Raw genomic sequence first — 25306 nt, forward strand, 5'->3', positions numbered from 1 at the left:
CTGTTCAGGTGGTGAGGCACTGGAATGGGTTGCCCAGAGAGGCTGTGAATGCTCCATCCATGGCAGTGTTCAAGGCCAGGTTGGACGAAGCCTTGGGTGAGATGGTTTAGTGTGAGGTGTCCCTGCCCATGGCAGGGGGGTTGGAACTGGATGATCTTGAGGTCCTTTCCAACCCTAACTATTCTATGATTCTATGAAATGCAGCAGAACCACATGGATCCTACAGAGCCTTTGCAAGTCCTTGGACAGTTTATAGCAGACCATAGTTAACGTTTACATTTGTTTAAAGAAACAAAATAAACTCATACAAGCATATTATCTATCAGACATTGAGCCAACTAAATCTAAAGGAAACAAAGCTGCAGGTTTATTTGGAAACCTACACACATCACTGAATGTGAAGTATCTCACCAAAACGGAAGCCTGATTTTCTTTTGTCTGATAGACTTTGAGTAACAAGATACACATCTCTGAAACCATTCATCTTAGTTAACTGAAGAAATCCTAAACATCTCACTAAAGGGAAATGTCTGCTACAATTGTGAAGTTATGATAATCTGCATGCTTCGCTTACTTAAAGTGATAAAATACCAGCTCTTTTCTCATTGAATTAGTGCTGTTCCTAGTGATTTATGTGCATATTAGTATTTATCACACTATGGCCTGATAAATACCCTTCAAGTACAGCTTCAATAGCCAGCCAACTTCTAAAAAAATTAGTAATAATGAAACTTCACATGTTTAAAATGGAGAATTATAAATAACTGTCAAACTGATACAGCACTGGAGCAGCAGTCTTGACTGAGCACAGAAGCCTCTTCTGCTGCAGTGCTGCTCACTGCTTTCAGAATAATAGTGTACCTCCTTCCTCTTCCCCACGCTAACAAAATGGGAAGGGGAAACATGCAGGGCTGGCCATTTCCTCTTGTAGAGCCAAATTTTTGAAGCATATGAGTCAACAGCCCTCATTTCCCTTCTCAGAAACATTCAGACTGCAGCACCTCATGGAACTTCTCGGGCATGTACCCAAGGGTCTTAAAAATCCACTTCACAGGACAGTTTCAGCAAAGGAATGCAGCTATATCAGGGACTGGATGATACAGTTAGTACAGAAGCTTTCCACTGGGCATTGCTCTTTTGATGTCACCTTTCGAGCTGAAAATCTTCTATGCTTAAATCATGAGTGAGGCAAAACCACATAGCTGGAATTAAACCAGGAAGGGTTGTGCTGCACTCTTGGATTAGGAAATTATAGGCAGCATTTGTTTTAATCAAGATGAAATCTGTCTCATTTTCCCCAATAGTAATTGTTAGATAGGGAAACATGATGCAGCAGGGCTTTGGAGGCAAGAAGCAGAGTGTCAAGGGAGGGTTGGAGCCTTCAAGTGGGGTTGAAAAACCCCTAGTGTTAGCACTCAAGAACCAAAGCAAAGTAGGGAGCAATAGGATACAAACCAGTGGCACAGGAGGGAAGAAGGGAAAGAGAATGTTAACTACCTCTCATTGAAGAAGGAAAAACAAGAGCTTACAGCACCAATTACTAATGGTTTTTCAGACTTCCATCAACCCCTGTAGGTACAACTTAACATTTCTGGTGAACTGAAGATAACTGTATATCTCATTATATAATTATACATATAATAATGTATCTATCTCATTTTTCATGAGGGGTCTAAACATGCTAAGTTGAGTAAAAATCACCACTTCTTCACTTAATGGCAGGCTAGTGTCCATTGCAAAGAGTGACATACATAACTACATGTTGTTATGAGCCAGCCAAAAAGCCAGACTCGGTCAGAATGGTTCTAACAGACCCCCAGGAAGAGACAGACCCCACTAGAGAAAGGCGTTTTTCCCCTAATAGAGGTTTGAGTGCTGGATGTTAGCTCATGCAAAACACTATCAAAACCAAATAAAACCCCACCACCCACTAACCAAAATAACGACAAACCCTCCAAATTTGGGAAAAAAGAAAAAAGGCTTTCCTTTAGAAGTCATAAAGAAGTTACGTGGGACTATGAAAGGAAAAGATACGTACCCACCACTCTTGGTCCTCTTCACCGGTTACAATAATTACTTCTCCTTCAACAAACGTGAGCTCATCATCATTATCTGCCTGACAGTCATAAATGGTCTTCACTCGCCTAACTTTGTTTTTCCCCTAAAAATAGAATGAAGTTTTAGATGAAGGACATGAGGAACAGTGACAGCATACATATGGTAGGAATTTTGCCTTTTAGTTATGGTTTATTTTACAAGAAGGTGAAGATGACAAAATTGCTTTCCCCGCAACCAGGGATATACAATCAAAAAACTCTGCTTTGACAATGATACTAAAACAAAATAATAATACTACTGAAATTATCTGCACAGGTGTAGGTTTTCTTCTTCTTAAGATTCAGAACTCCCAAAGAGACTTGAACATGGAGTTCATGGCTTGAATAACCCATGCTTCCTCCAGTAAAGAAAGTTTAAATGACGTCTTCACATTGTTCCAGTCCGCAAACCCCTTCTTCTCCTGTAATACACACTTCATTTAAAAAAATCCACCATGAGCACAAGATTAAATCCAGCTTCATCTAAAGGTTACAAGAGAGGTGAGGGCTGAGCAAAACGCTGCACTGAAATACCAGTACTCCTTACAGTTTTGGATCTAGTGCAATAGTACAGTATCCTTTGATTTCAGATGTGCTTATAGGACTCTAAATTATTGAGTGATTTCTCATCCACAATGCTAGCCATTTCTTATGAAAAGAATCTTAGTTTCAAGATGGCAGTACTAGTTAGTGATGAAAATTCACAATAGATACTCTTACAGCTCTACCACTCTGAATCCAAGTGTTTTCTAGGTCAGACTTTGCTGCAGCCTGCTAATTCATATGAAAAAGCCTGAGCCATGGACTCCTCCCCGAACATATGCTGCTCACAGCAGGGAAAATGCTTTAAATTATTTCCAAATACAGAAAGGAAACTTCACAGCAAAACACTTCTGCTACTTCATATTCCTGTATCTTCATACCCACACTTCTTCAAAACCTACAGTGCCTTCTTTGAACAGAAGTAGTTAGATAACAAGAGCGCAAAAAAAAGACCAAGAAGAGCACAAGGTGATGAGAAGCAGAAGGGCTTCAAAGGAAGAAGTCACCACGTTTAGAGGAATTTGAGCCAAAATTAACTTCACAGAGGAAATTTCCTAGCGAGCCTTCTCTGCGCTATTGCCTACCCACTCAAATACCTCTGCGCTTTGGCAAAAACCATTCCCTGCAGATGAACAGGGACGCAGCAAAGAGCACTCATACTCAAGGCACAGGAACGGAACAATTGGAGAGGGCTCTAAGGGACAGAGCAGTTAACAACGTAACACTAAGAAAACCCATACTCAAGGCAAATTAACAGAAAGTGGAGTTCAGATGAGATCAAAGGGGATTTTTACTGCAAGGGTTTGCTGCAGCAGGAAGTTACTTCAAAGAAGATTTTCTCTTTTTTTAAACAAATTAATGTAATTTGAACAAAAATCTCAACTATTCCCAGGGGCTGGGATTCAATCTGAATGGGTATTTGGGGCCAGGCCCAGCTTTCCGTTCCACAGAACCTTTGCAAAATAAGAACGCTTCCAATCAACTCTCCTGTGATGAAGGGAAGCAACTACTTCTGCCAGATCAAAACTGTCTTGTTCAACGAAAAGGCTCAAGAAAGTTAAATTCCTGTAAACTCGGAGGACTGCTTGCAGCTCAGCTTGTAAGAACACATGAAAAATGTCAGCAATTGCTCCTGGTTCCTTCAGATTAGCACCGCAGATGACACATTCTATTCTTCTCACTTAGGAGAGCGGTAAAAAGCAGCATTCAAGCCCACGATGTATTTAATCTTGGGAAGGTTTAAAAAAGGGATGGATCTGAAGAGAGTACATGTTTTCCAGAACATAGTTTGGGGCACTGGTCTGTAAAGAAATACAAGGAATTCCAGGACACATAATTTGCAACTATAAAACAAATGCCTGTTCCCCCGCAGTCCTTTATTCAATATCAGTACTTATTAAGAAAAGATTTTATGCTTAAGACTGAATACTGATCAACTTCTTTCCTTGGGTTAGTCTGAAACAGCAGCGATGGCAAAGGCAATTCCCAGTTAACAGTTGGACCTGATGATCTTGAAAGTCTTTTCCAACCTAAATGGTTCTATGCCTCTATGGTCATTAATAATTCCTCCATCCTCTTACTTAAATTCAACACTTTCTTTGTTTAAAACCAACTATTTCGCCTCCTTTATAGAAAACACGCACAAAAGAACACTCAAGTACTCAGTGTAAATTTAGAAGCACTCAGAGTTTCATTTCCTTAAAAACATCCTTCCGAGTCCTCCTATAGTAGCAGCATTTGTGTTTTTTACCTAATAATTCTGAACAATTGATTTTTTAGAACTTCCAATACAAAAGCTGGTGCTCATCTATGCAGTGGCTACATAGTCAAAGCCAAGAGTGAAGTGCCAACAAGGACTAGTGGCTGCTGGCCCGGGTCTTACTGCTGCACTGATGGCGCATCAGTGTGCAGAGGATATAGCCAGGTGAGATACATTTAAGAGGAATTCTTGCACCTTATTACTTGAGCAAGAAGAGACAGAAGTGTGCATGCAATGTGTGGAAAACTGGTGAGTAATCATCATGGATACATCATAATGTTATCACTGCAGAAAAAATGGAACTATTTCACTTCCTGCACATGTGAAAATGGCTGAATTTGGAGAACACATCTTTACTCAATTTTTCTGTATCAGGTAGGATGAGAGTCTAAAAAAACCACTGAAACAACTAATCACTATTTGCTTCCTGTACTCTTTAATAAAGTGACAAATAGCTGAGAATGTCCAGCAATATTTGCCTGCTTATATTTAAAATATGCAGTGAACAAAGCATAGTTGCAGACACCTTTTGATCAGATCCCTGTACTATTTTATTGAGTCTCCAGAATACTCAGGAAGCCCAAGAAACAACCTTGTTGTTCACTCTCAGTTCAGACGGGGGCTTACAGACAAGTCCATGACAGAAGCTGAGCAGTGACGACTTCAGAGAAAGAATCCTCAGACCAGCACAAGGGAGAAACTCACCCTTTGCTTTCAGTGAAAGAGTGGAAGTCTTATTTCCTTTACCTAAGTGCTTTGCATAGCCAATTTGACAAGCAAAACCATCTCCTTTCTGATGTATTCTTAATGATGAAAAACCTTAAGAGAGCTGCTCTGAAGTTTCATAAAATTATTTCAATATACATATGCATGAAGAATCCCCTGTTGGATGGAAATGGCACTGGTTAGCAAGATGAATAGGAAGATGAATTGGGGGCCGAACAAAGAGTCTTGGAATCGAGTTATAACTCCAGCTCTGCCACTACAAACCATCCAGCAATGTCAGTTTTGGCACTTCAGCATTATAGCTGAACCTTTGTTAACTACTTCAGTGCATCACATTAAATACAACAGGAACATATATTTACTACTTTGTCACAGTTAACTCTACCAGAATATATATGTATTTGGGATGTGTAAGCTGTAATAGGGATGTTAGCACACATTGGAAGTAGACAAAAAAAATCTAAGGCATAGAGAGCAGTGAGCAAAGACAACAGAAACAAACACCAATGAAATCAGAATTATAACAAGCACAGATAAAAATGCCCAAGCTCCCTAATACATCTAAACAAACTGTCATGCTCCCAAAGCTATCATTTTACGCTACTAGTACTTGTTTCAGTATGCAAGAGGCCTTGTAAACCCCCAGCATTTGCTGAAGTGGCTTGGGAGCACAAAGAGAACTCCTTATTCCGCATCCTACCCCATAATGTTATGTTGTTTTGTGTGCATAGCTCAAAGATGGGGATTGTTTTTGCACAGATAGTCCTACAGTAACTTCAAAACCTCCCATGGATACTTTAAATGAGCTGGAATAACACCTACCATATTGATTTTCCTGGGCAGTGGTACAGGGGTTTCTGGCAGGGCGTGTGTTATGTCATTAGACTCTTCGGATGCTTGCCTTTGGACGGTGTCTCTAGATTGTACGTTTGGAGAAAGATCTAAGGAGTGAGATTTCTGATTTGCTTCTGAGGGCTGAGGCTTCGGTGATGCTTCTCCACCTTGGGTTTTAGCCAAGAGCTCTCCCAGCTGAGGTTTTGGAGGAAGGTCCTTCATTTGCGGCTTTGGAGGTAAGTCTCCAAGTTGTGGTTTTGGTGGCAAGTCTCCGAGCTGAGGCTTTGGGGGCAGTTCTCCAGGCTTTGGGGGTAAATCTACCACTTGAGGTTTCTGAGTTAATTCCAGAGGCAGAGGCTTTGGGGGCAAGTCTCCAGGCTGTGGTTTCTGTGGTATATCGATGGACAGCGAGGGCTTCTGAAACATTTCCGTGTGCTGATGGGATTTATCTATCGAAAGGTGATGACTGGTTTCTATTTTTCTTAGTGCCACTAAAACAGAAGAGCATAACAATGGGTTTTCACCATCTCATTTTAATATTAAAGAACTTAAGCACATATCAAAACCGTAACTGCGTAAATGACCACATGTTCACCGAGCACCATTAACTGCCCATAGGTTCCCCCAGACTATGGCAAATGCAAGGGAACACGCCTTGATGTAACCCTCTTTCACTGAGGTCTCATTTTATTGCTCCTCCTGGAGGCCATGAGTGCTTAATCCAACAGCTACTAGATGTCAATTTATAGATTAACTACTTAAGAAGAAATAAAGTGATCTTGTAATGGACCTAAATCAGCAAGTATTAAATATAAGCTACTGACATGACTGCAATGAAAATTCTCTTTTAATGACAATTATTCATATATACAGTTGAACTCCATACAAAAACCCCTGACTCTCAGGATTAGTACCTACAGAATCTTAGAGAAGAGAGTGAATGAGCACGTGTCTATACAGTGTACAGAATATGTATTAAAATTAAAACTAGTAATTAATTATTGTAAATATTTACAATTTAGTGAAATGTGTATTTGGCAGATTTTATGGAAAGAAACTGGAAATAGCTTTTCCAAATAGTTTTTTTCCAGTGTCATGTGCTGATTCTACTGCTGGTTCCTTAAGAAAACCTGACTGAAATCCACATTAAAAGCAAGCCCATAAGAACACGACAAACCCCCTCCCCAAACCTTAAACCAAACAACTCTGCATTAAAACAGATGAAGGTGGACAGGAGAGAAAATAGTTACAGCCCATGATGAAAGCAACACATTTTGACTAGAAGGAATAATTTCTTATTGTGTTCAACACTGCTTTACTGTCATATTCCACCAGCCAAAAAGGTGCCCCGGAAGCAGCAACACTCCCTTTGGATATCACCTACTGCAATAACGCTTCCATGCTTTATTTATGTTTATTTACAGCAAAAGCCCCCCAAACTCCCCATAATTTCCATGAAAGAAATTGCACAGCTACTATCAGATACCTCATTTTAGAAAATGCCTGTGTGGATACCTGTATGTGGCTTTGTCTCTTAAGACTTATCTACTAGCAAATGTAAAACATGATCAGAGGACTGGAGCACCTCCCATATGAAGACAGGCTGAGGAAGTTGGGGCTGTTCAGCCTGGAGAAGAGAAGGCTGCGTGGAGACCTCATAGCAGCCTTCCAGTATCTGAAGGGGGCCTATAGGGATGCTGGGAAGGGACTCTTCATCAGGGACTGTAGTGACAGGACAAGGGGTAACGGGTTAAAACTTAAACAGGGGAAGCTTAAATTGGATATAAGGAGGAAATTCTTTCCTGTTAGGGTGGTGAGACACTGGAATGGGTTGCCCAGGGAGGTTGTGAGTGCTCCATCCCTGGCAGTGTTCAAGGCCAGGTTGGATGAAGCCTTGGGTGGGATGGTTTAGTGTGAGGTGTCCCTGCCCATGGCAGGGGGGTTGGAACTAGATGATCTTGAGGTCCTTTCCAACCCTAACTATTCTATGACTCTATGATTCTATGATCATCCACACTGGTTTGAGGCTTAAGTAAATGAGATGAAAAAAAAAAAAATGACAGTAGCCCTTAAAGTGCTTTGATTGAGCCCATCTTAAGTTTTCAACTGTATAATCTGAAATCAAGGAAGTGCTGTCTTTGGAGTGGTGCCCTATTGCATCATTGGTGTCTCTTTCAAAAGATGATACCAGGTCACGGTAGCTGTAATTTAATGAAGTTGAAATCTCATGGTTGCATTTTCTGTTCAAGTGATTTGCACTCTCAGGCATCCTGCTTCTGATGGGCAGACATCACTTCCTGATCTTCAGGCTTTGTGGCGATGATCCACTCACACAGACAGAACACCTTTTTGATGAATTGTGTATCAGAGCTATAAGGTAGGAATACGTTCAACTTCACAATCAACTACTGCAAAAACTCAACTAAATAAAACCTGCTCTATGAGTTTAAAGAGAGACTAGAAAATGCATTTCTAAGAAGGAAGGGCCATAAGGGATGAGGGGCTCAGCAAGTCTGTCACCAAGTGAGCATGTAACAGCACCTGATCCTTTTCGAAGTTGTTATAAGGAGAACAACCCTGACCACCAAAACATGGCAACGGACACAACTTGCTTCAAGGGTATCAAGAAATTTCACTTATGGATATTAGGAAGGAGAAAAAAAAAACTGACCAATGAAAGCAGCCAAAGATAGAAAGAACAGAAGCTCTGGGAGGTTATCCATGGAGAGCCTCAAAATGTGACTGGACACAGCCTTGGCAACCTGATCTCATGTCAGAAAGTTGGGCCTGCTCCGAGTGCTGGATTGGACCAGTCTCTTCCAGCTTCAGTTAGTTTATGATATTTTTTAATTGCATTTTCCACAGGTCTAACTATTCTTTCAGTTTAATAAAAACCTTCCCAGTAGCGGTAAATCCTCTCAGGTTTTTGCTAAGCTTTTGTGGTTTGTGCATTTTAGATATACAACTTTTGCTGAAAAGTTCCATATATTTAAACCAAGTATCTACTTTCACACATATTTAAAAGATGCCATTATGAGAACACCCACAAAGAGATCTCTTACCTTTTTGAGGTAGTTTGGGAAGAACTCTAGGGCCAAGTGCAGTCTTTGCAGTCCCAGTGCTAAATCAACAGATGTGACTTGTTAGTGCTTTCATAGTGTTATAAAGTATACTCAAAACACTATTAAGAATTAACTGCTTTTACACAGAAAAAGACATACAAACCCCACACAGCTTTAATGCTAAAGGGCAGATTTATTCTACCAACTATGGTATGTGCAAAAATGTACTCTAAAAGTAGGTGAAGCTGAAAGACCAGCTCAGAGGGCAGATCCAGAACTTTAAGGAAAACTTGGGTCTTTAAAACAATCATACTGAAGCATTCGAAACAATCTGTGCTTTATGTCAGTGGTTTGAAGTTTCCCAGGACTAAGCCTATGCCTTGTAGCCTACTGCATGAGTGTGAGACTCTATTACCCATAAACTGCAGCCGCAGGAGGACACAAAGCCTCTGCTACTCCGAGGAAATACCGATAACTGTGGGGAAAACAACAGGGTTTACTCTGCCAGCCTGTGTTACAGCTCTGCTGGCTATTTATAGTAGTAAACAACAATACAAGCAGGAGTTGTGAGTAATTCATTACAGCATACAAATCTGAGATAGTTGCACATTGCCAAAACGTCCCATCTAAGCTTTCTGTTGTAGGCAATGTTTTGTCAGGATTAACACCAGGCTGGCTCGGATTCACAAACCTGGCACATGAGGGCAAAACGTGTTACAAGTTCCCCAAATTTCTTCAAACCCCACCAAATTTCTCCTACTAAAACCACATTCAGGTCACTTTTCTAGAAAAGGACAGTGGAAGAAAAGAAGAAAGCCAACTGATTTAAGGCATAAAAATCAAGCAATCAATAATCAAATAAAAACCAGTGTCACCTCAAAATAGCTACTCAAAAAAAACAAGGGAAAAGAAAAATGGGTGAGGAAGTTGCCAGAATATGTTCAGAGAGCGGAGCGTCTTCTGCATCAAACAGCCTTGATTCTGGTGTTATTTGTCTCCAAAACTAACGTTTCAAAACGAGTATGATGAAATAATTGTGATTTCCTAGCTTGTCTTAAATAGTCAAAGTATATCATGATGCAAAACTGAAAGAACAGCCAAGCTCAGCCTTGATTCACCAAATAGCTACCTCAGCCTTCATCTAATGCCATCAAACACGAGAACCATGCTTCTACCCTTGTCTTACAAGCACCAAGTATAGCACCAGCTATCTGTGCTATAGGAACGTCACCCCTTTCTCCCTGAATACCCAGTGCCACCTGGATGGATTCAGTCAACATGGCAAGTCAGCTGTGCCACCACCACCACCATATCCCCTGCCTGTCCTGACAAGGCAGATCACAGACTGAGGAGTGTCCAGACAGGCTACCTACACATCTTGTTCTGTGATTTGTTTGACGTTACACATCCACCTCCAGTCATGGCCTGATCGCACATGCTGTGGTCATGCACAGTCTCTGTTGTATTGCCCAAGGCACATGTTTATTAGAATTACCATGCTTTTTGAACCTCAGGATTTTGGAATCACAATACTGATGAAGGAGTAGCAAATACCAAATGACAGGGATGTATGGTTATCCTTACTCCTGCAGCTATTGAAGAAGACACTTGTAATGTACTGACCTAATGAACTATGAGCTAAAAGCAGTTTGTGGTATTACAGCTTACACAGTGTGTGTCAGCACAGAGGCTTCACAGACTGGCAAACAGTTAAGCTGGACAAGTGAGATGAATTCTCTCTCTTACAGAGCTGCCTCCGATGCCAGCCGGTACCCAGACACTCCTGCAGCTGAAGGCATGAGACCCCACACTGAAGCACGTAAAATCAAATGCAGGACACATGAAAAGAAAACTTTTGTCCTGCTGGAGTGGAGTCTGAGGCAGCCTTCCCCCGCTCAGAGAGTGCTTGTGTAGGAGCAGTAGATAGATTCTGGTGCAAGTTGTTCTGCCCATCCCTCTCAAAGGATGAATTGTGTCTGGACAGCTATGAACCAAGCGTAGGAGGCTCAATGAAGCCAAAGTATTTGCATGGTAGTCAGGCATGCGGAAAACTAATGAAGAAACATAGCTAGGATTTTACTTCATATGAAAGGCAATTTCTTTTCTACTTTATCAATGAGTTATCCCTAGATAAATTTTCACCTTTGCCTTCACATACACAGATTTTACCTTGACTGCTGAGACATCCCCTCAAACTTGTTTGCAGCCTTAGTTGAAGGTGGGCCCAAATCATTACCTGAGGTGAAAAAAGCACAGTTTAAAGAAAATTATCATTAGGATAACTGAAATATAATCACCGGAGGGTGCAGCTTCAAGTGAAGTACACATTTGTCCAAGTATCCTCTATACAACATGACTAGAGATATTAAACACCATTATTTACTAATAGTTTTGTAACTGAAAAAACAGCAGGGATGGTAATAATCCAACTTGACCTTTCATATAACACAGCTTAAAACAACTTACTGGTAGCTCACATCTGCTGGCAGGGAAAGATTGAATGACATTGCTGAGTTACTGCTCTAGGCCATTTGTTTTGAATATAGTGTTTCAATTTTCTCTGAATAGGAGATACTGCAGGCCAGGACCAAATAAATTTATCACAGATGTTTGCATTCTGAGGCACACCTTTTTAAAACCACCTTGAACTTGGTTTTATTAACAAAACACCATTATTTCTAAGGCCTGGTATTTTATCCTATGTAAAGAATAGCTTTTGCTGATATAATAACTAAGTCAGTATGTAACCATAACCTGAATGTTAACCATTGGTAAAGAAAAGATCCTGGGTATACTCAATTCTGTCAAGGCAGCAAAATCCAAACCCAAATGCTCCTGAACTCCTTCAGAGGCTTCTTTTTTCATTAACCATCACCATTCACAAGGTACAATTATACTAACTACTTCTAGTGCCTTTATCATCCCCCCCTCCCTCTTCTATTACAGCATGTCTAAACAACCTCAGAACCAACTTCAACAGCCATCAGTAAATTTTGTCACTGAAATAGATGTAAAGTGACGTTTAATGATCCAAGAACACAAAATACTTCCCATGCAAAAGAATGACACATTTGCTTAGATGCCATTCTTAGTGCACTGAAGTTTAAATGAAACTGCAGAAAAAGCTCACGCTGAGCCTTGCTAAAAATACGTTTGTATTTCAAATGGGGGAAAAGAAAAATACAGGTAAAACAAACAGCAAATCCTTCGCATGTAGATCCTATGGATCAAACAAGGGAAAATGTCCTGTGGTTGCTATGGAAATCCAAAATAATCTAAATGGCATTTTTAGAATATCTTTGAATAGTAACTTCATTTGCTTAGACATAAGCTAAGGGTTGCTCTGCTTGAAGCTTCAATCAGTGCACAGATTAGAAGACAAATGCTGAAATTCAACATGACAAGAAATACAACAACACGGAAAAAAAGCTTCTGAAAGGGAAAGCAGCGAACATTTGACAATGCTTTTAAACCAAACCACAAAGGCAGATACAAGAAACTCCCTCTTTTATAAACACAAAACTTAATCCTTGCTTAAAATCCAAATGGACTTTGAAACAAGTTTTTGTACAGATCCCCACAAAGAGGGGAGAAGAGGCCCCTCTTCCATCACTGAAGCTTAGAGTGCGCTGCAGAGCAGAAAAGAGACAGAATAAGCAATGTTCTTCTCCAGCCCTGCCTTGGAAAGGTATTCTACTGCTATGAGGTTCTTTGACTCCACACCTGCACCTCTGCGGTATTTTTCTTCTCCTTTATCTGTTGTCTAATGTTTTTAAAGAATAGTTGGCACTAGCTTAGCATCTGTTCCTACCACACTTCTCATGCCGATAGTCTCACATCAGAGCGTATGCCAGTATCTGGTATTTTAGATGCTCTTTTGGACTTTTCATAGATTTTTGAAGTCCAAGCTCTTCAAAATGTCTTTACTACCTCTGGAATAGCAGAGGGCTGTTAGACCAGAACATAGGAAACATTTTTTCCATAGCCCAGACATCTGAAAAGTAGAGAACTGGAAAAGACTGTGCTTTTCACTGGACTCTGTATTTCACTTCTTATCAAATCCTGGATTAAATCACATATTCTACACAAGCACTCTATGATTTACCACATTTAACTCAATTTGCTGGTTTTAGGCTTACAATTTTTTTTTAGGCTAGTAATCTGCGTTAGAACAGAGAGAGGATACTCTTAAGACACAAGAAATGTATGGACCCCCATTGTAAGCGTTAGATCCCAGCTCAAAAGTTTACAGATACATGGAAAACCTGCCACCAACACTAGTAAATTTCATGGTCCTGAGATTTATAGGTACTGGGATTTATAGGGAGAAGCTGACTGCATAGAGCAATGTTTATTGAAAAGAGGAGTCATTCAAGTAGTCTGGTAAATAGTTTGTAAAAAGCTTGTCAGAAAAGTATCCTGTTAAAAAGAAAGAAAACCCCCTGTGCTGTTTCTGTATAACTTCTGCAGGTAGGAGGATGCGACCCTATCAGTCTTTGTGTATGCACAGGCAACATCACAAACTCCCAAGAAGTATTAACACATCATCAGCTAGGTGCCAACACTTTGTGGGAGAGATCTGGCACAGAGCCCAAGGAAACCAGCTCTTCTGGGAACCAGAACCACACAGATTCACTGGGGTTTATCTGTCCCAAATCATGAGCCACCTACATCAGTGAGCTGGTCGGAACAGCAGCAGGGGTGAGGAAGCAGAAGCAGAGGAGATGCAGCAGATGAGGGGGCTAGGGTGAGGGCAGCCTGGGCAGCTGGGGTAGAGAGAAGGAGGCAGCAGAGACCGAACTGTGCCCCAGGGGGAGCATGGAGTTTTTTCAGGTTTCTCAAATGAGACTCGGATACAGAAGCCTGGAAGCTAGAGTGACAGGAGATAGAACTGCTGGTTTATCTGAGCTGACGCTGCATCAAGCTGCAATCATTGGAAAGCAAGCACCAGGTGAAAAGAAGTCAGAGATCATATATCATCCATCATAAAAGGTTTTCCCCTGCCCTTTTGTTTTGCGTTTCAAAACTCACCCCAAGGAATTGGGCCCTTATTCTGGGGTCCATGAGGTAGTGGGCTTGGTGGGTCAGAGAGGGTTCTTTTGTGTCCTGGGGGTGGGGGAGGTGGTCTCTTCTTGGAAAGAGTGGAGCTGCCACTAGAGGTTTGAGTGCTTAGAGGGAGGGTTGAAGGTGGGCCTGCAAAATAACAAACAACCTTCTTACAAATACATGTGCATAAACGTCAAAGCAGCACTGAAAAAAAATCACAGTCAGACCCACAGCAAAGAGCAGCAAAGGACTCAAATGAAAAGACAAGCCATGCCAGAACACTGTTTAGATTAAACGACACGTTCACCACGTTTTCAACCGTCTCAGCTGTGGGAATTATAAGCAACTTGACAATAGAACGACACGTGTACTTATGTTTAGAAATACAGGATTGATCAGTTCACGATTCCTAATTTTAGGCATAAAAATAAAAAAGGCATGAAATCTTAAAAGTAAGTAAATATTAAGCATGTGGGATTAAAGCTACTATTAATTTGGAACAAAAAGAAATAGCTTTCTAGATGTTCTAGTATGGGGGGACATTTTTTCCCCATCCTGTAACAGCATCCCATAAGAATTCTGTTAATAAACTGAGGGGGATGCAGGGAACAGAAAACTACCCATGAATTTTCCTTGCATTTTGAAAATCGCATTGTAAGCTTAGATTTTTCTATGCTTATTTTCCTTTTTTATGTGGCTTACATAAATGAGACTATACATTCTTGCAATGCAAACTGTTGTATGCAGTGTGCATAAAATCAACATCAGCAAAGCCCTTCCTGAGGCTGAAATTGGATATTTAACGGTAGCATTGCTTATAGAGCTTATGCAGTCACCCCTCCCCTTAAACACTTTATTTCCCCCTGCATCAATGTTGGCACAAATATTATTCAACAAAAGGCATGTTTTACAGGATGTGGGAACACACACAGGTTAAAAGACAACCTAGAGGGAAGACAAGTTTTCCCTGAACAACTTCACCATTCCCCTTCAAAATGTCCTTAGTGAGCAGCTCAAAGAAGCAGGCAGTGCAGGGAGCAAACATGCAGTGAGGGGACAACTGCTCCAGTCAGTGGCCATTTCCATAAGAAGTTACCTGTAACACTTATCCCAATTAGTCTGCATTAGGTTAGAACAGATCTAGGGGGTTTTTGTTCGGTTGGTTTTAATCTAACCAACAAATAATGCTCCCCTGCAGTCATGATCTTGCAATCGCATTTGCAGGTAAGAGAGCTTTGCTATCACAGGCTCTCGATAAATGCAGAAAATTGATTTAAAAGCAAAGTGTGGTCACACCTGAAATTTCAAGTCAAGTCACATTTTGCAGCACTATAGAACAAATTCACCTCTTTTTTTAAGAACCTATTTGAAGGGTGTTTGAGACAAAAATCTTCATTGTGGTGATTAGGATATAGCCTGACCTGCTCACAGAACTAGAGCTGCCTCTTCACAAATATATACTACCACTCTCTACAGATAGACTGAAAGTCACCAAAGTCTGCATTCCTTCCTAAATTACTACACATCATAAAAGTACCAGAGTCAGTGAAGAATAATCTTTGTTGAAATTCCCTAGGCGAAGTATTAAACATTGAAAAAGGTAACGTCACTTATCCTGCAAGCAAGTGTGTATTTGCCAGGTATTTTCAGCAGGTGACCTCCTTCCTTCATCTAAACCCCAAAGAAAAGATAGATAAAATGGCCCATTTTGAGTTAATGATTCATTCTGTTCACCTCCAGATTCCAGCCTGGAAGGCCTTTTGCTGCTCAGGAGAATCTCTCAACCACATCCCCAGCAGGTATGTCAGAGCTGGCTTTCCATTAATTGCTTACCCTCGTAAATCAAATTATGTATTATGGGATTCTTCCTCTCAATTTACTCCCAAGTTCACAAGACCATTAACTGACAAAAAGCCAAATGTTAGTGCACATTAATGCTTGCTCCCCAGTCTGCATCCTTTCTCATTTGAATGTCTTCCTTGAGCTTTAAGAAAGGAAGCTAATTTAAACTATGAATTGAAACATTTCTGCAGCAAAAAGAAGAAAACTTTTCTCAGGCTATGCTTTGACTGATGATCCCCCAGACTAGTCATAAATTCTTCAGTTGGCTTAATATGAATCAAAGGTTGCTCTGTAAACAGTAGTAACTCAGAGTATAACGTAGGAGTGCTGAGGGGGAAAGGAGAATTCACCATCCAGTGTTAACAGTAACATTATTTTTAAAGCATGTCAAAAACATACACAGAATGTCAGTATTCCACATCTCAGAAAGGCACTGCACACCGACAAACTGCAAGTGGGGATGTCCAACACCTCGGAGGCTCGCTCCTACCACCACCTGCTGTGCTGCTGTTAGTACTGCACTGCAGCCCGACCGCTCAATGCCAACACGGTCGTCTCCAGCCCCACTACGAGAGACAGAGTTCAAACTAGGCTTGAAGGCCAGAAAGTGGAGGAAATACAGTGAAACAGTATTGTGTGCTTATCGTAAAAATAAAACCTCAGGCACAAAGTAAAATGTTTCCTTTTTATTGCCAATAAAATGAAGAATCCTTCTCTATAAAATTAAAATTTAGTAGGATGAAATTCTTTGAAGGTGGTTATATGGGTATATATTTTATATTTCACACTAGTAGTGTATCTCTAGACATCAGAGAGGAGCTGAAAAACATTATTGCTCTGTAGCTTTCAAAAGTTCCTATGGCATAAAACAGTTCCAGGGAAAAGGTGTTAAAGCATTGAAAGTAATGCATCTTGCCAGTCTCCTACCGTTTATCCCTCTATTAATTTCACTGAAGATAACTATAAATTTAGGAATCATACACTAATGATTACATGGCTGAAATACAAAATAACTTTCAATAAACAGAAAATAAAGGAAAACTTCAAGATATCTTTACAGAAAGAGGTATGAAGTCCCATCACTTTGAATAAAGCAAATATGGGAAATGTTCTGGAATCTAAATCAGCTTTTGGAACCAACTGGTGAAACAATACACAGATCTAATGATGATGCACAAAGCATCATTAAATTTATTACGAAATACTTTGTATTATAGAATCATTTAGGTTGGAAAAGACCTTTAAGATCATCAAGTCCAACCGTTACCCCAGCACTGCCAAGGCCACCACTAAACAATGTCACTCAGGGCCTCATCATCATCATTAAGCTCCAGACAAGGAAAACACTCTGAAACATACAGGGCTACCCCACTACCTCTCCTTCCTTGCCTATTGTCTCTCTGAAGAGTTTATAACCATCCATTGCAGCATTCCACTTGTGCGAGTCATGCCACCATGTTTCTGTGATTGCAACTATGTCATAGTTCTTCCTCTGCACAATGACTGCCAGCTCCTCCTGTTTGCTGCCCACACTGTGTGCATTGGTGGAGATGCACTTCAGTTGGGCTGATCCCACCAGCTTTTGTGGGGGAGAAGCCCCAGTTCCTACGTGACCACTCTCGGGTACTTTCATGGTTTCTAACACATCAGTAACCTTTGTGTCTTTGCTGCTGCACAGATGTCCAACTGCCTCGAAATGTGGGCTCCTACCGGGTCTCTCAGCTCACCTGGTTCAGCAAACCGTCATGCTAAAGCTCTCTACTGCCGGTCCTGCCAGCACCAGGGCTGCTCACCTCAGTGATACACATATATCTATGTATAAAAACAAAACCTCAAAACAATTCTTACATGATATTTTTAATTACACAAGCTTAGCTAGGCATTTTTAAGCAATAACCAGAGCAGTTATTTTTCTAGACCAAAGATATTTTGTGATTCTAACCAGGCAGCAAGTAAGCCAACCATTTAATTTCTTCTGCACAGTCATCTTAATGATGATTTCCCACATAGCTGTGAAGTTCATACTTCATGAGAACACTTTCTTCACACAAGGAAAAAAAGTACAAAACCCAGGAAAAACACCTAGACTTTCTTAGCTGTGCTTCCACTGGGCTCTTTTCAGTTAGCCCGGAACTGTTGCTTTCAGTGCAAACTGTTGTCATCTTTTATCACTTTTTCATACTGCAAGGATCACACTTTCATGTGTAGATAGACCAAATAATCTCAAATTTATTGTACTAAGGTAAGTAAAGGGAAAAGCTCCACCATTGATAGTGCATTGCCCTTCAGCTGTTGTGCAGTTAGTACAGTATCTATTCATTTGTGTAGTTGTGAGACCATGCAAAGCTGTTGCCATCCACTCAAGAAATGGTGCGCTTAGGGTGTAAAACCTCACATTTGTATTTTTTTACCACTTAATGAGAGATATGGAAGAACCATTATTCCAGTTAATGGTACAACAGGAACTGCAAAGGAAAGTAAGTGTATATTAAAAGTAGAATCTTCATTGACAAGTGTTGTTATTCTTATGAGTGATGTTTTTGCAGATATTACTAAAAGCCTTCCTCAGTTTGTCTTACTTCGCATCACATTTTCAGGACTGAAAAGAAGATCATACAGAAAAAAATTACCACGATCACTCTGAAAAAGAAAGCTAAGCATATACATCAATTCAACAACAGCATTTGCAGTACATTCTATAATAAAATGCTGAAAAATGTCCTGTTAAAAAACCCCAGACTTTATGTTAAAGAATGCTGTATTTTGGGTTGATGCACTAATACAAACCCAAAGAAACCGGACAACCTTAAAGGCTGAGGTAATGGAAATGAGATTAAATAGAGCAGTATTGTGGATAATGTTAAAATTCCATCCTAAGGAAACATTTGTTCTATAAATCAACGACTCCAGCTGAAAATGGTACTAGAGACTGTATAATGCCTGATATGCTATAATATGACAAAATAATAAAAAAATAGGACAAAGGAAATTTTGATGTAGCCTTTCCAGCACTAACAGCAAGGTTTTAATGCTGTCTCTATACTTCCAGTCACTTGTATTTAAGAAAGCTGATTTAAACAGCAAAGGTATAGAGAAAGGCTAATATGATGAAAGGATGACTTGAATGACAGGAGAATGCAAATACTCTTCTCTCAGAAAAGGTGAAATATGCTTGGTTTATCTAACAAAACAGAAAAGGAGACCTGCATGACTGCTCTCCAGGTCGTGCCTTGATACCGATACAATGACAGAAAAAACACCGAAGCTAAATGACAATATTGGTACATGAACAAAGTAACATAATGGATTTGAGAAGATTGCTAATCCTGTGAGCAATGCAGTCACACAGCTTCTAGACGTTATTAGTAAAGGCAAATAAGCAAATTTGGTTAGGAATCGAATCTGATCAAGTGAGAAGCAGATTATATGACATGGTATCTGCAGTGGCAGTAGACTGGAAACACAAATGCCTTTGGGTTTACGTACCTAACATCAGATCAGTGAAAAAGAGCATAAAATATGCAAACATGTAAGTCACCAAGCTTCACTTCATGACATCAAACTGATCCTTGACCTCCATGTTTATCCCGTACGAGAAAATAGGCAGAACCATTAGACAGTAATTCACTTTCAGCTCAAATTAAGGAAACCTGCCTTAGACTGCCTACCTTCTACAAAACTAGTTAGCAACATTGCCTTCACTTTGGATTCACAATTAATGTCATGCAAAGTTTATTTTGCTGTTGCGCTGAGTCATGCAACCACACCAATATTGGTATTTTGGGGTTTTTAAAGCAGAAGAGCTGCTAAATGTCTAAAGCCATAATGCAGGTGTAAGCTGGAAAGACTGATGATTTTTAGAATGCTACAGGCTAAAGACTGGACTGATAACAAGTTGAACCTGAATAAGCTGAAATGAACCACTGGAGAAGGAAAACAGTGGTTGACTTATGCAGCTACTGCACTGATTCTATACTCTTCATTCTATTTGGATTAAGTAAATCTGTAGCAGAGATAGCAAAAAGATGTATCCAAAAAAAATGAGCTTGTTTACTGTAAAGTACACTGACATTCCAGCATTTTAGGGATCTCTATACACACATTCTCCAACAAACTTACCTTCTTTGCCCAATACAAAGTCCAGACTTGATGGCTCCCAGCCCATTGTGGCATCTCAGTAAACACCACAGAACCCGGCTACTAAGGAACTTCACTGGCGAATGAAGCCAGCTTACAGAGGGCTAAAGTAAGGTGGCTTTGTTTAAACATACAATGTGTTGTGGAAAAGAGTTTTATCTATATGCCTCAAAGGATAAAAACCACAAAACTTTAAATTCCTCTGCCTCCTTCTAAAATAAGATCCCATCAGCTATCCCTCCCTACAGACTGTCTCCATGTTCTCACAGAGTCCCACGGTGTCTGCTGGGGCTTCACAGAAGAGAGGGACAAAGATCAGATTATATTTGGGGACAGAAGAAAAGCTTAAACTGAATTATAGATTCAATGCTCTTTTTACTCTTGATATTTAGGGAACTTAGTGCAAAATATATTACTGTGTTTTCATGTGATCTTAAATCAAATAGGTAGCTATTAAAATGAACAATAGAAAGGATGTGGTAAGTAAGCTTGCATGTTAGACTTTGATGTAAGGGTTATACTCTATTAATCTCAAAAAAGCAGATAATTCCTAAAGGATTGCTTTTTCCTACAAAAACAAAATTAAGTCAGACTTTCAAAATATCATGTTATTTTGTTGTAATATAAGGATTCCCTTTGTGTAATTCTTGACATGAAAGCACACAAGAACTCAGTGTTTCATTTCTTTCCAAGCAGCTTTGGTCTTGTGTCGATTCACTCATCCAGGACTTTGCAGGAACACTCAGGAGTAAGCCTAATCTTTTAAAACTTGAAAGCACACTTAGCATGAAATAAGCATGTAAATATTCCCCTTCCTGAAGAAAAGGCAATGACAAAGAAATAAAGTTCATTATAAACCACTGAAAGCTGAAATACACTAAGCAGTGTACAGACAGATACAAGACGCAAACCTCATGACCTTCTTATCAAAATGGGATTTGTGATTAGTCTCCAAGTCTTCCAACTTTATGACAAAAAGAAGTTATCCTAGGTCAGACTGAAGGAATACCTAAGGCAGTATACTGTGCCTGACAATGGACAATCAGTAGCACTGTTAGAGCATGTGAAAAAGATAATGGGGAGGAAGGAAACAGTTAGAATATTGTAATGCCAATAGGAAGGTCAACATTGTAAAGTTACAAGGGATGCAACTGAGTCCCCAGTGAAACTGATATGAAGAGACATGGGTTATGAACTCTCAAGTGAAAACTGCATACCCTGGCAAAATCCCTTTGCCTCCTAATGGAAAACAAAGAGCACCAGGGGATTAATTTGAAAGTTGTCAGTACATGACAAAGACTGACAGTGGAATTGTAGTTCTTAAGCACAGCATCTGAACATGTAAAACCAGACATTTGATGCCAATACAGTCTGTTCTGTCCATTTCTCACATTTTAGAGAGTATTTCTTAATTTTAAACCAAAATTAACTACGAGTTGAGGAAATGAAGTATAAAGTCATAGTAGTGCTACAAAAGGGGAGCATCAGCATAAATGCTGAAACATTTAATGATGCTTTAGCCTTCACAACTAAAGTTTTCTCTAACAAGTCTGCTGTAAAAAACACAATTTGGTTATTTCTCAATTAAATATGTACAAAAAGGTGAAAAAATGAAGAGGGTATTTTTTTTTTCTAAAATGTTGATTTGTACAAATTAAAGTAAAAGGTTTTTTTCCTAAATACCTCATCTAAACTTGAAGTTTAAGGTCAAAGAACCACCATCTACTTACTGCAAGAGTAAGCCTCATAAGGAAATAAGTTCTCTTCCCTTTCAAGAGCTATCAAGAGTGTCATTACTAAGAAGCATCCCATTCATTTCAGCTAAACGTCGATTGCTTGAATTGTAGCACAAACCTTCCTTACAGATACTTCTACAAGAACAAAATGGCTGTTTCACTCAAGGAAGAATGGGTGATGTTTGGTTTAGATCTTCAGTGCCTAAGTGACTTGTTAACAATTTGTCAATAGGCTTAGTATTTTCTCCGCCCTTCCTTATGCCCCTCTAGCAGCAAAGTGGAAAAGGAGATCCTTGATGCACTGAGAGGGAAGGAACTTCAGTACCAACCTGCTCGGTACTTCACAGATCATTCTGGTATTTGTCTTTATCCACAGGGTCTGACTGCAAGGAGAGGGAGCCTTCTTGCACCTCCTCTAAAGTCTTCACCCCCTCTGCCAGACACTGCACATCACATCCCTATAGCACTATCCACCAGCACCTCTTGCAGATCACTTGTATTTTTGTTAAATACTATACATGCTTAAAAACACTTCTCCCAAATATGAACAAAATTTCTACAGAAAATAAACCAGATTTTATTTAACAGAGAATTACTTTATTTTTTCACCTAGTCATGTACAGTTATGAGACCATTAAAAAAAGGGGGGGAGGGACATTTTAAGTTCTGAACATGCATTGTATCAGTTTACTGCATCAATGTAATAGGAAAAACTATGCTACATCTTGAAACTCTGTAACGTACCTGGCTAACTGAAGGACAAGTGTGGAAAATTTCCTGCTTGCAACCCTAGACAGACTTACTTTGGAGGCAGACTTACCTTTGCCAGCATTTCTAGGAGGAAGAGGAGGAGCGTCGGCAGTTGGAGAGGTGGGTGAATCTGTGCTTGTAGAAGCGAAGATCTGATTGGTAAAAGCTCCATAGGAGAGTCTTTGCTTGTCTCTGGGAGTGCTAAACGCAGGATGAGTCATTTTCTCTTGAGGAGAAATGCTCGAAGAGTGACAGAAACTTTGGGGTCTCGGAGATCTTTCTTTTTTTATGGGACTAGGCTGTGAACAGAAAAATTAATGCATCATACAGGTGTAACCAGTAAATATAGCTAATGTGTTTGGGAAAAAAGTTAACAGAGCATATTCTAACGAACCGAGCTTAATCTCTTTCTTTAATGGACGAATAAGCCCCTACTCCTCCTCTTAGTGATCCACTGATTCTCTCCTCTAAACGGAAAATAAAGATTGTAGCATCAACACATAGAATCATAGAATAGCCCGGGTTGGAAAGGACCTCAAGATCATCTAGTTCCAACCCCCCTGCCATGGGCAGGGACATCATCATGCACACAAAGTTAGGTTTATTCTTAAAGAAAATACACAATAATAATAGAATAAATAATATACCAATAAAAGCCTAGTGAAGTTTTTAGAGTATAAGAATAATTTTTCCATTCAAATAGTTCTTTACTCACACCAGACAGCTATCTCGAAGATCAAGTATATTATCCCGCTGATGCATATTAAAATTAGCCTCTTTTGGCACAGCAGATTTATCTGTTGACTGAACTAGCAATATATTCAATGGTACATCTCATTTAAACGTATCCAATTGCTCTTTGAAGAAATTTTACAGAGCAATTTTTAACTGCTGCATGTTAATGGCTGTATATAGAGCATGATCTGTTTTACTGCAGCTCTGGTTCAGGCTATTATCTCCCATACAGCATGTGTTATCCTCCTGAGGCTTCTTGCACAGATAATCATTTTGTTCTCTCCTGTCCTTGAGGACATGTAAATCATTTTGGTTTCTGAATGTTTCAGTCCCAAGTGTCACAGAAAATGAAAAGTTGACCACATTTCCTTTCTACAGCACCCGGAGATACAGAGGTGTCTATAGAGATATGGAGAAATAGGAGAGGAGTATTTGCATTTATTACAGAAACAGAGCACAGAGTAATTAACTGACTTGCTAAAGTAGGGCACAGAGGCTAAGTTTTCACACATTCTAGGGTGGCAATTATCCTGTGCCCTCAAGTTTTGTCTTTGTTACTTCTTAATCAGAAATAAAGTGCACAGCACAGTTTTTGAAAAATAGAGCTATTTATTCAACAACTCGGGTTTATTAATTTATGGAAAAAAATCAATATGGAAGCTTTGGATTTCCTCCAGCTAAAAATTAACAACCTACAATTAAGGGGATAAAATGGCAAAGTCATAAGTAATCTACGTTTGCTGATTTAGATTAAATTGTATGTCTTGTCAAAGCAAAACCTCTGAAGCTGAAGTCCATAGTGACAAGGTTGACAAAATAGAATCAAAAAAGCACTTTGGCAATCTTTAATATGAGCCTCAAAACTAGGTTTTGCCCCATCCAATAGAATCTTTGAGGAAAAAAATATTCAAGTGGGTCTATAATTTCCATTCATGTCCACAGAACAGAAATTGTCAGGTTTTGTGCAAATTCCCCGCTTACTTTATCATCTAAGTCATCATCACTTTCATCGATCTCTTCCTGCCGAAGATTCCATTCGTACTCTACATGGACGTGTGGGTTTAACTTTCCTGCCTTGGCTTGAGAAAGCTGAAAGAAAGAACGGTTCTTGTTAAAATATTTGCTGTTCCTCTGGTGTCAGTGAAGTTTTGTACCAGCAAGCGATGAGCTGAAATATTTAGAAGTTGAAAACTTTTCCTGACATTAAAAAAACTCAACTTCAGGGCAAATCACACATTAGCATCCTTCATTTATCTGAGGTATAGAGAACCAGCCAAAAGGCAGAAGAGAAAATTTTCTCCAAATGGGTAGCAGTTGCCACGTTTGAAAAGCGTTTGACTAGACGACAAGAAAAGAAGGTACAGGCACAAAAGCAGAAATGCACTTGGAGCCCTCTTTTCCAAGAAGGGACGGCAGAACCTACTTATAAGTTCTGGTACATACAGAGATTATCCCTCCAAAGTTACAGTCCTTGTGCTGAATAGAAATAAAGAGTATTTACCTTTCAGTTAAATATATCCCTCCCTCACTGGATGAGGCCAATGTGTCTTAAGCACAAAATTCCTCTACTTTGCCATTCCACATCATGTACTCAGATTCTTTTAAAACCCACTACTTCACTGATCAGCAAACCCCAGAAAACGGCAGTTCATGGTTATTCTGAGAAGATAAGTTTTCTTTCTTAATACTTAGATTTCCCATTATCATTTCTACGAGTCTACGATATTTGAAATGTCATCTATTTGGTACTGCTTGATTCAGGAGAGCCTTTAACCATTTTCCTGAAATAAAATTTGGAACAAATTATTTTCCATCCATTATATAAGTATTCATGAGTTCACTTGAGCTGAAACTGAATTACACAATCAAGACTCCAGCTATGCAAGAGAAATTTGGTTTGTACATCTACCGCACTGCAAACATCTAGCTATTTATTTTGTAGTTTTTTATTTGCCATGGCAAACAGTATGATCACTCATATGATGTTTTCACTCTTACCCTTATCTCATTGCCACTTTTGAGAAAAATGTAGGAATAATT

General features: G+C 39.7%; 1 protein-coding gene across 3 annotated transcripts in view; it reads right to left on the reverse strand.

Moving 5' to 3' along the window:
* ASAP1 (ArfGAP with SH3 domain, ankyrin repeat and PH domain 1) overlaps positions 1 to 25306 on the reverse strand; it is a 150582-nt gene that overhangs the window by 2996 nt on the left and 122280 nt on the right. For 2 of the 3 annotated variants that reach the window (XM_065668959.1, XM_065668960.1), the window contains 7 exons: positions 24248 to 24355; positions 22602 to 22830; positions 14052 to 14213; positions 11190 to 11256; positions 9021 to 9079; positions 5947 to 6449; positions 2039 to 2161 (listed from right to left, as the gene is read on the reverse strand). In XM_065668959.1, coding sequence (XP_065525031.1) covers positions 2039 to 2161; positions 5947 to 6449; positions 9021 to 9079; positions 11190 to 11256; positions 14052 to 14213; positions 22602 to 22830; positions 24248 to 24355 — 1251 coding nt within the window. Of the gene's footprint in view, positions 1 to 2038; positions 2162 to 5946; positions 6450 to 9020; positions 9080 to 11189; positions 11257 to 14051; positions 14214 to 18319; positions 18374 to 22601; positions 22831 to 24247; positions 24356 to 25306 lie in introns of all 3 variants that reach the window. The other variant, XM_065668961.1, reaches the window with a different exon arrangement.

Source organism: Lathamus discolor, chromosome 2, assembly GCF_037157495.1.
Source record: "Lathamus discolor isolate bLatDis1 chromosome 2, bLatDis1.hap1, whole genome shotgun sequence".
In the NCBI taxonomy this organism is placed as follows: Eukaryota; Metazoa; Chordata; class Aves; order Psittaciformes; family Psittacidae; genus Lathamus; species Lathamus discolor.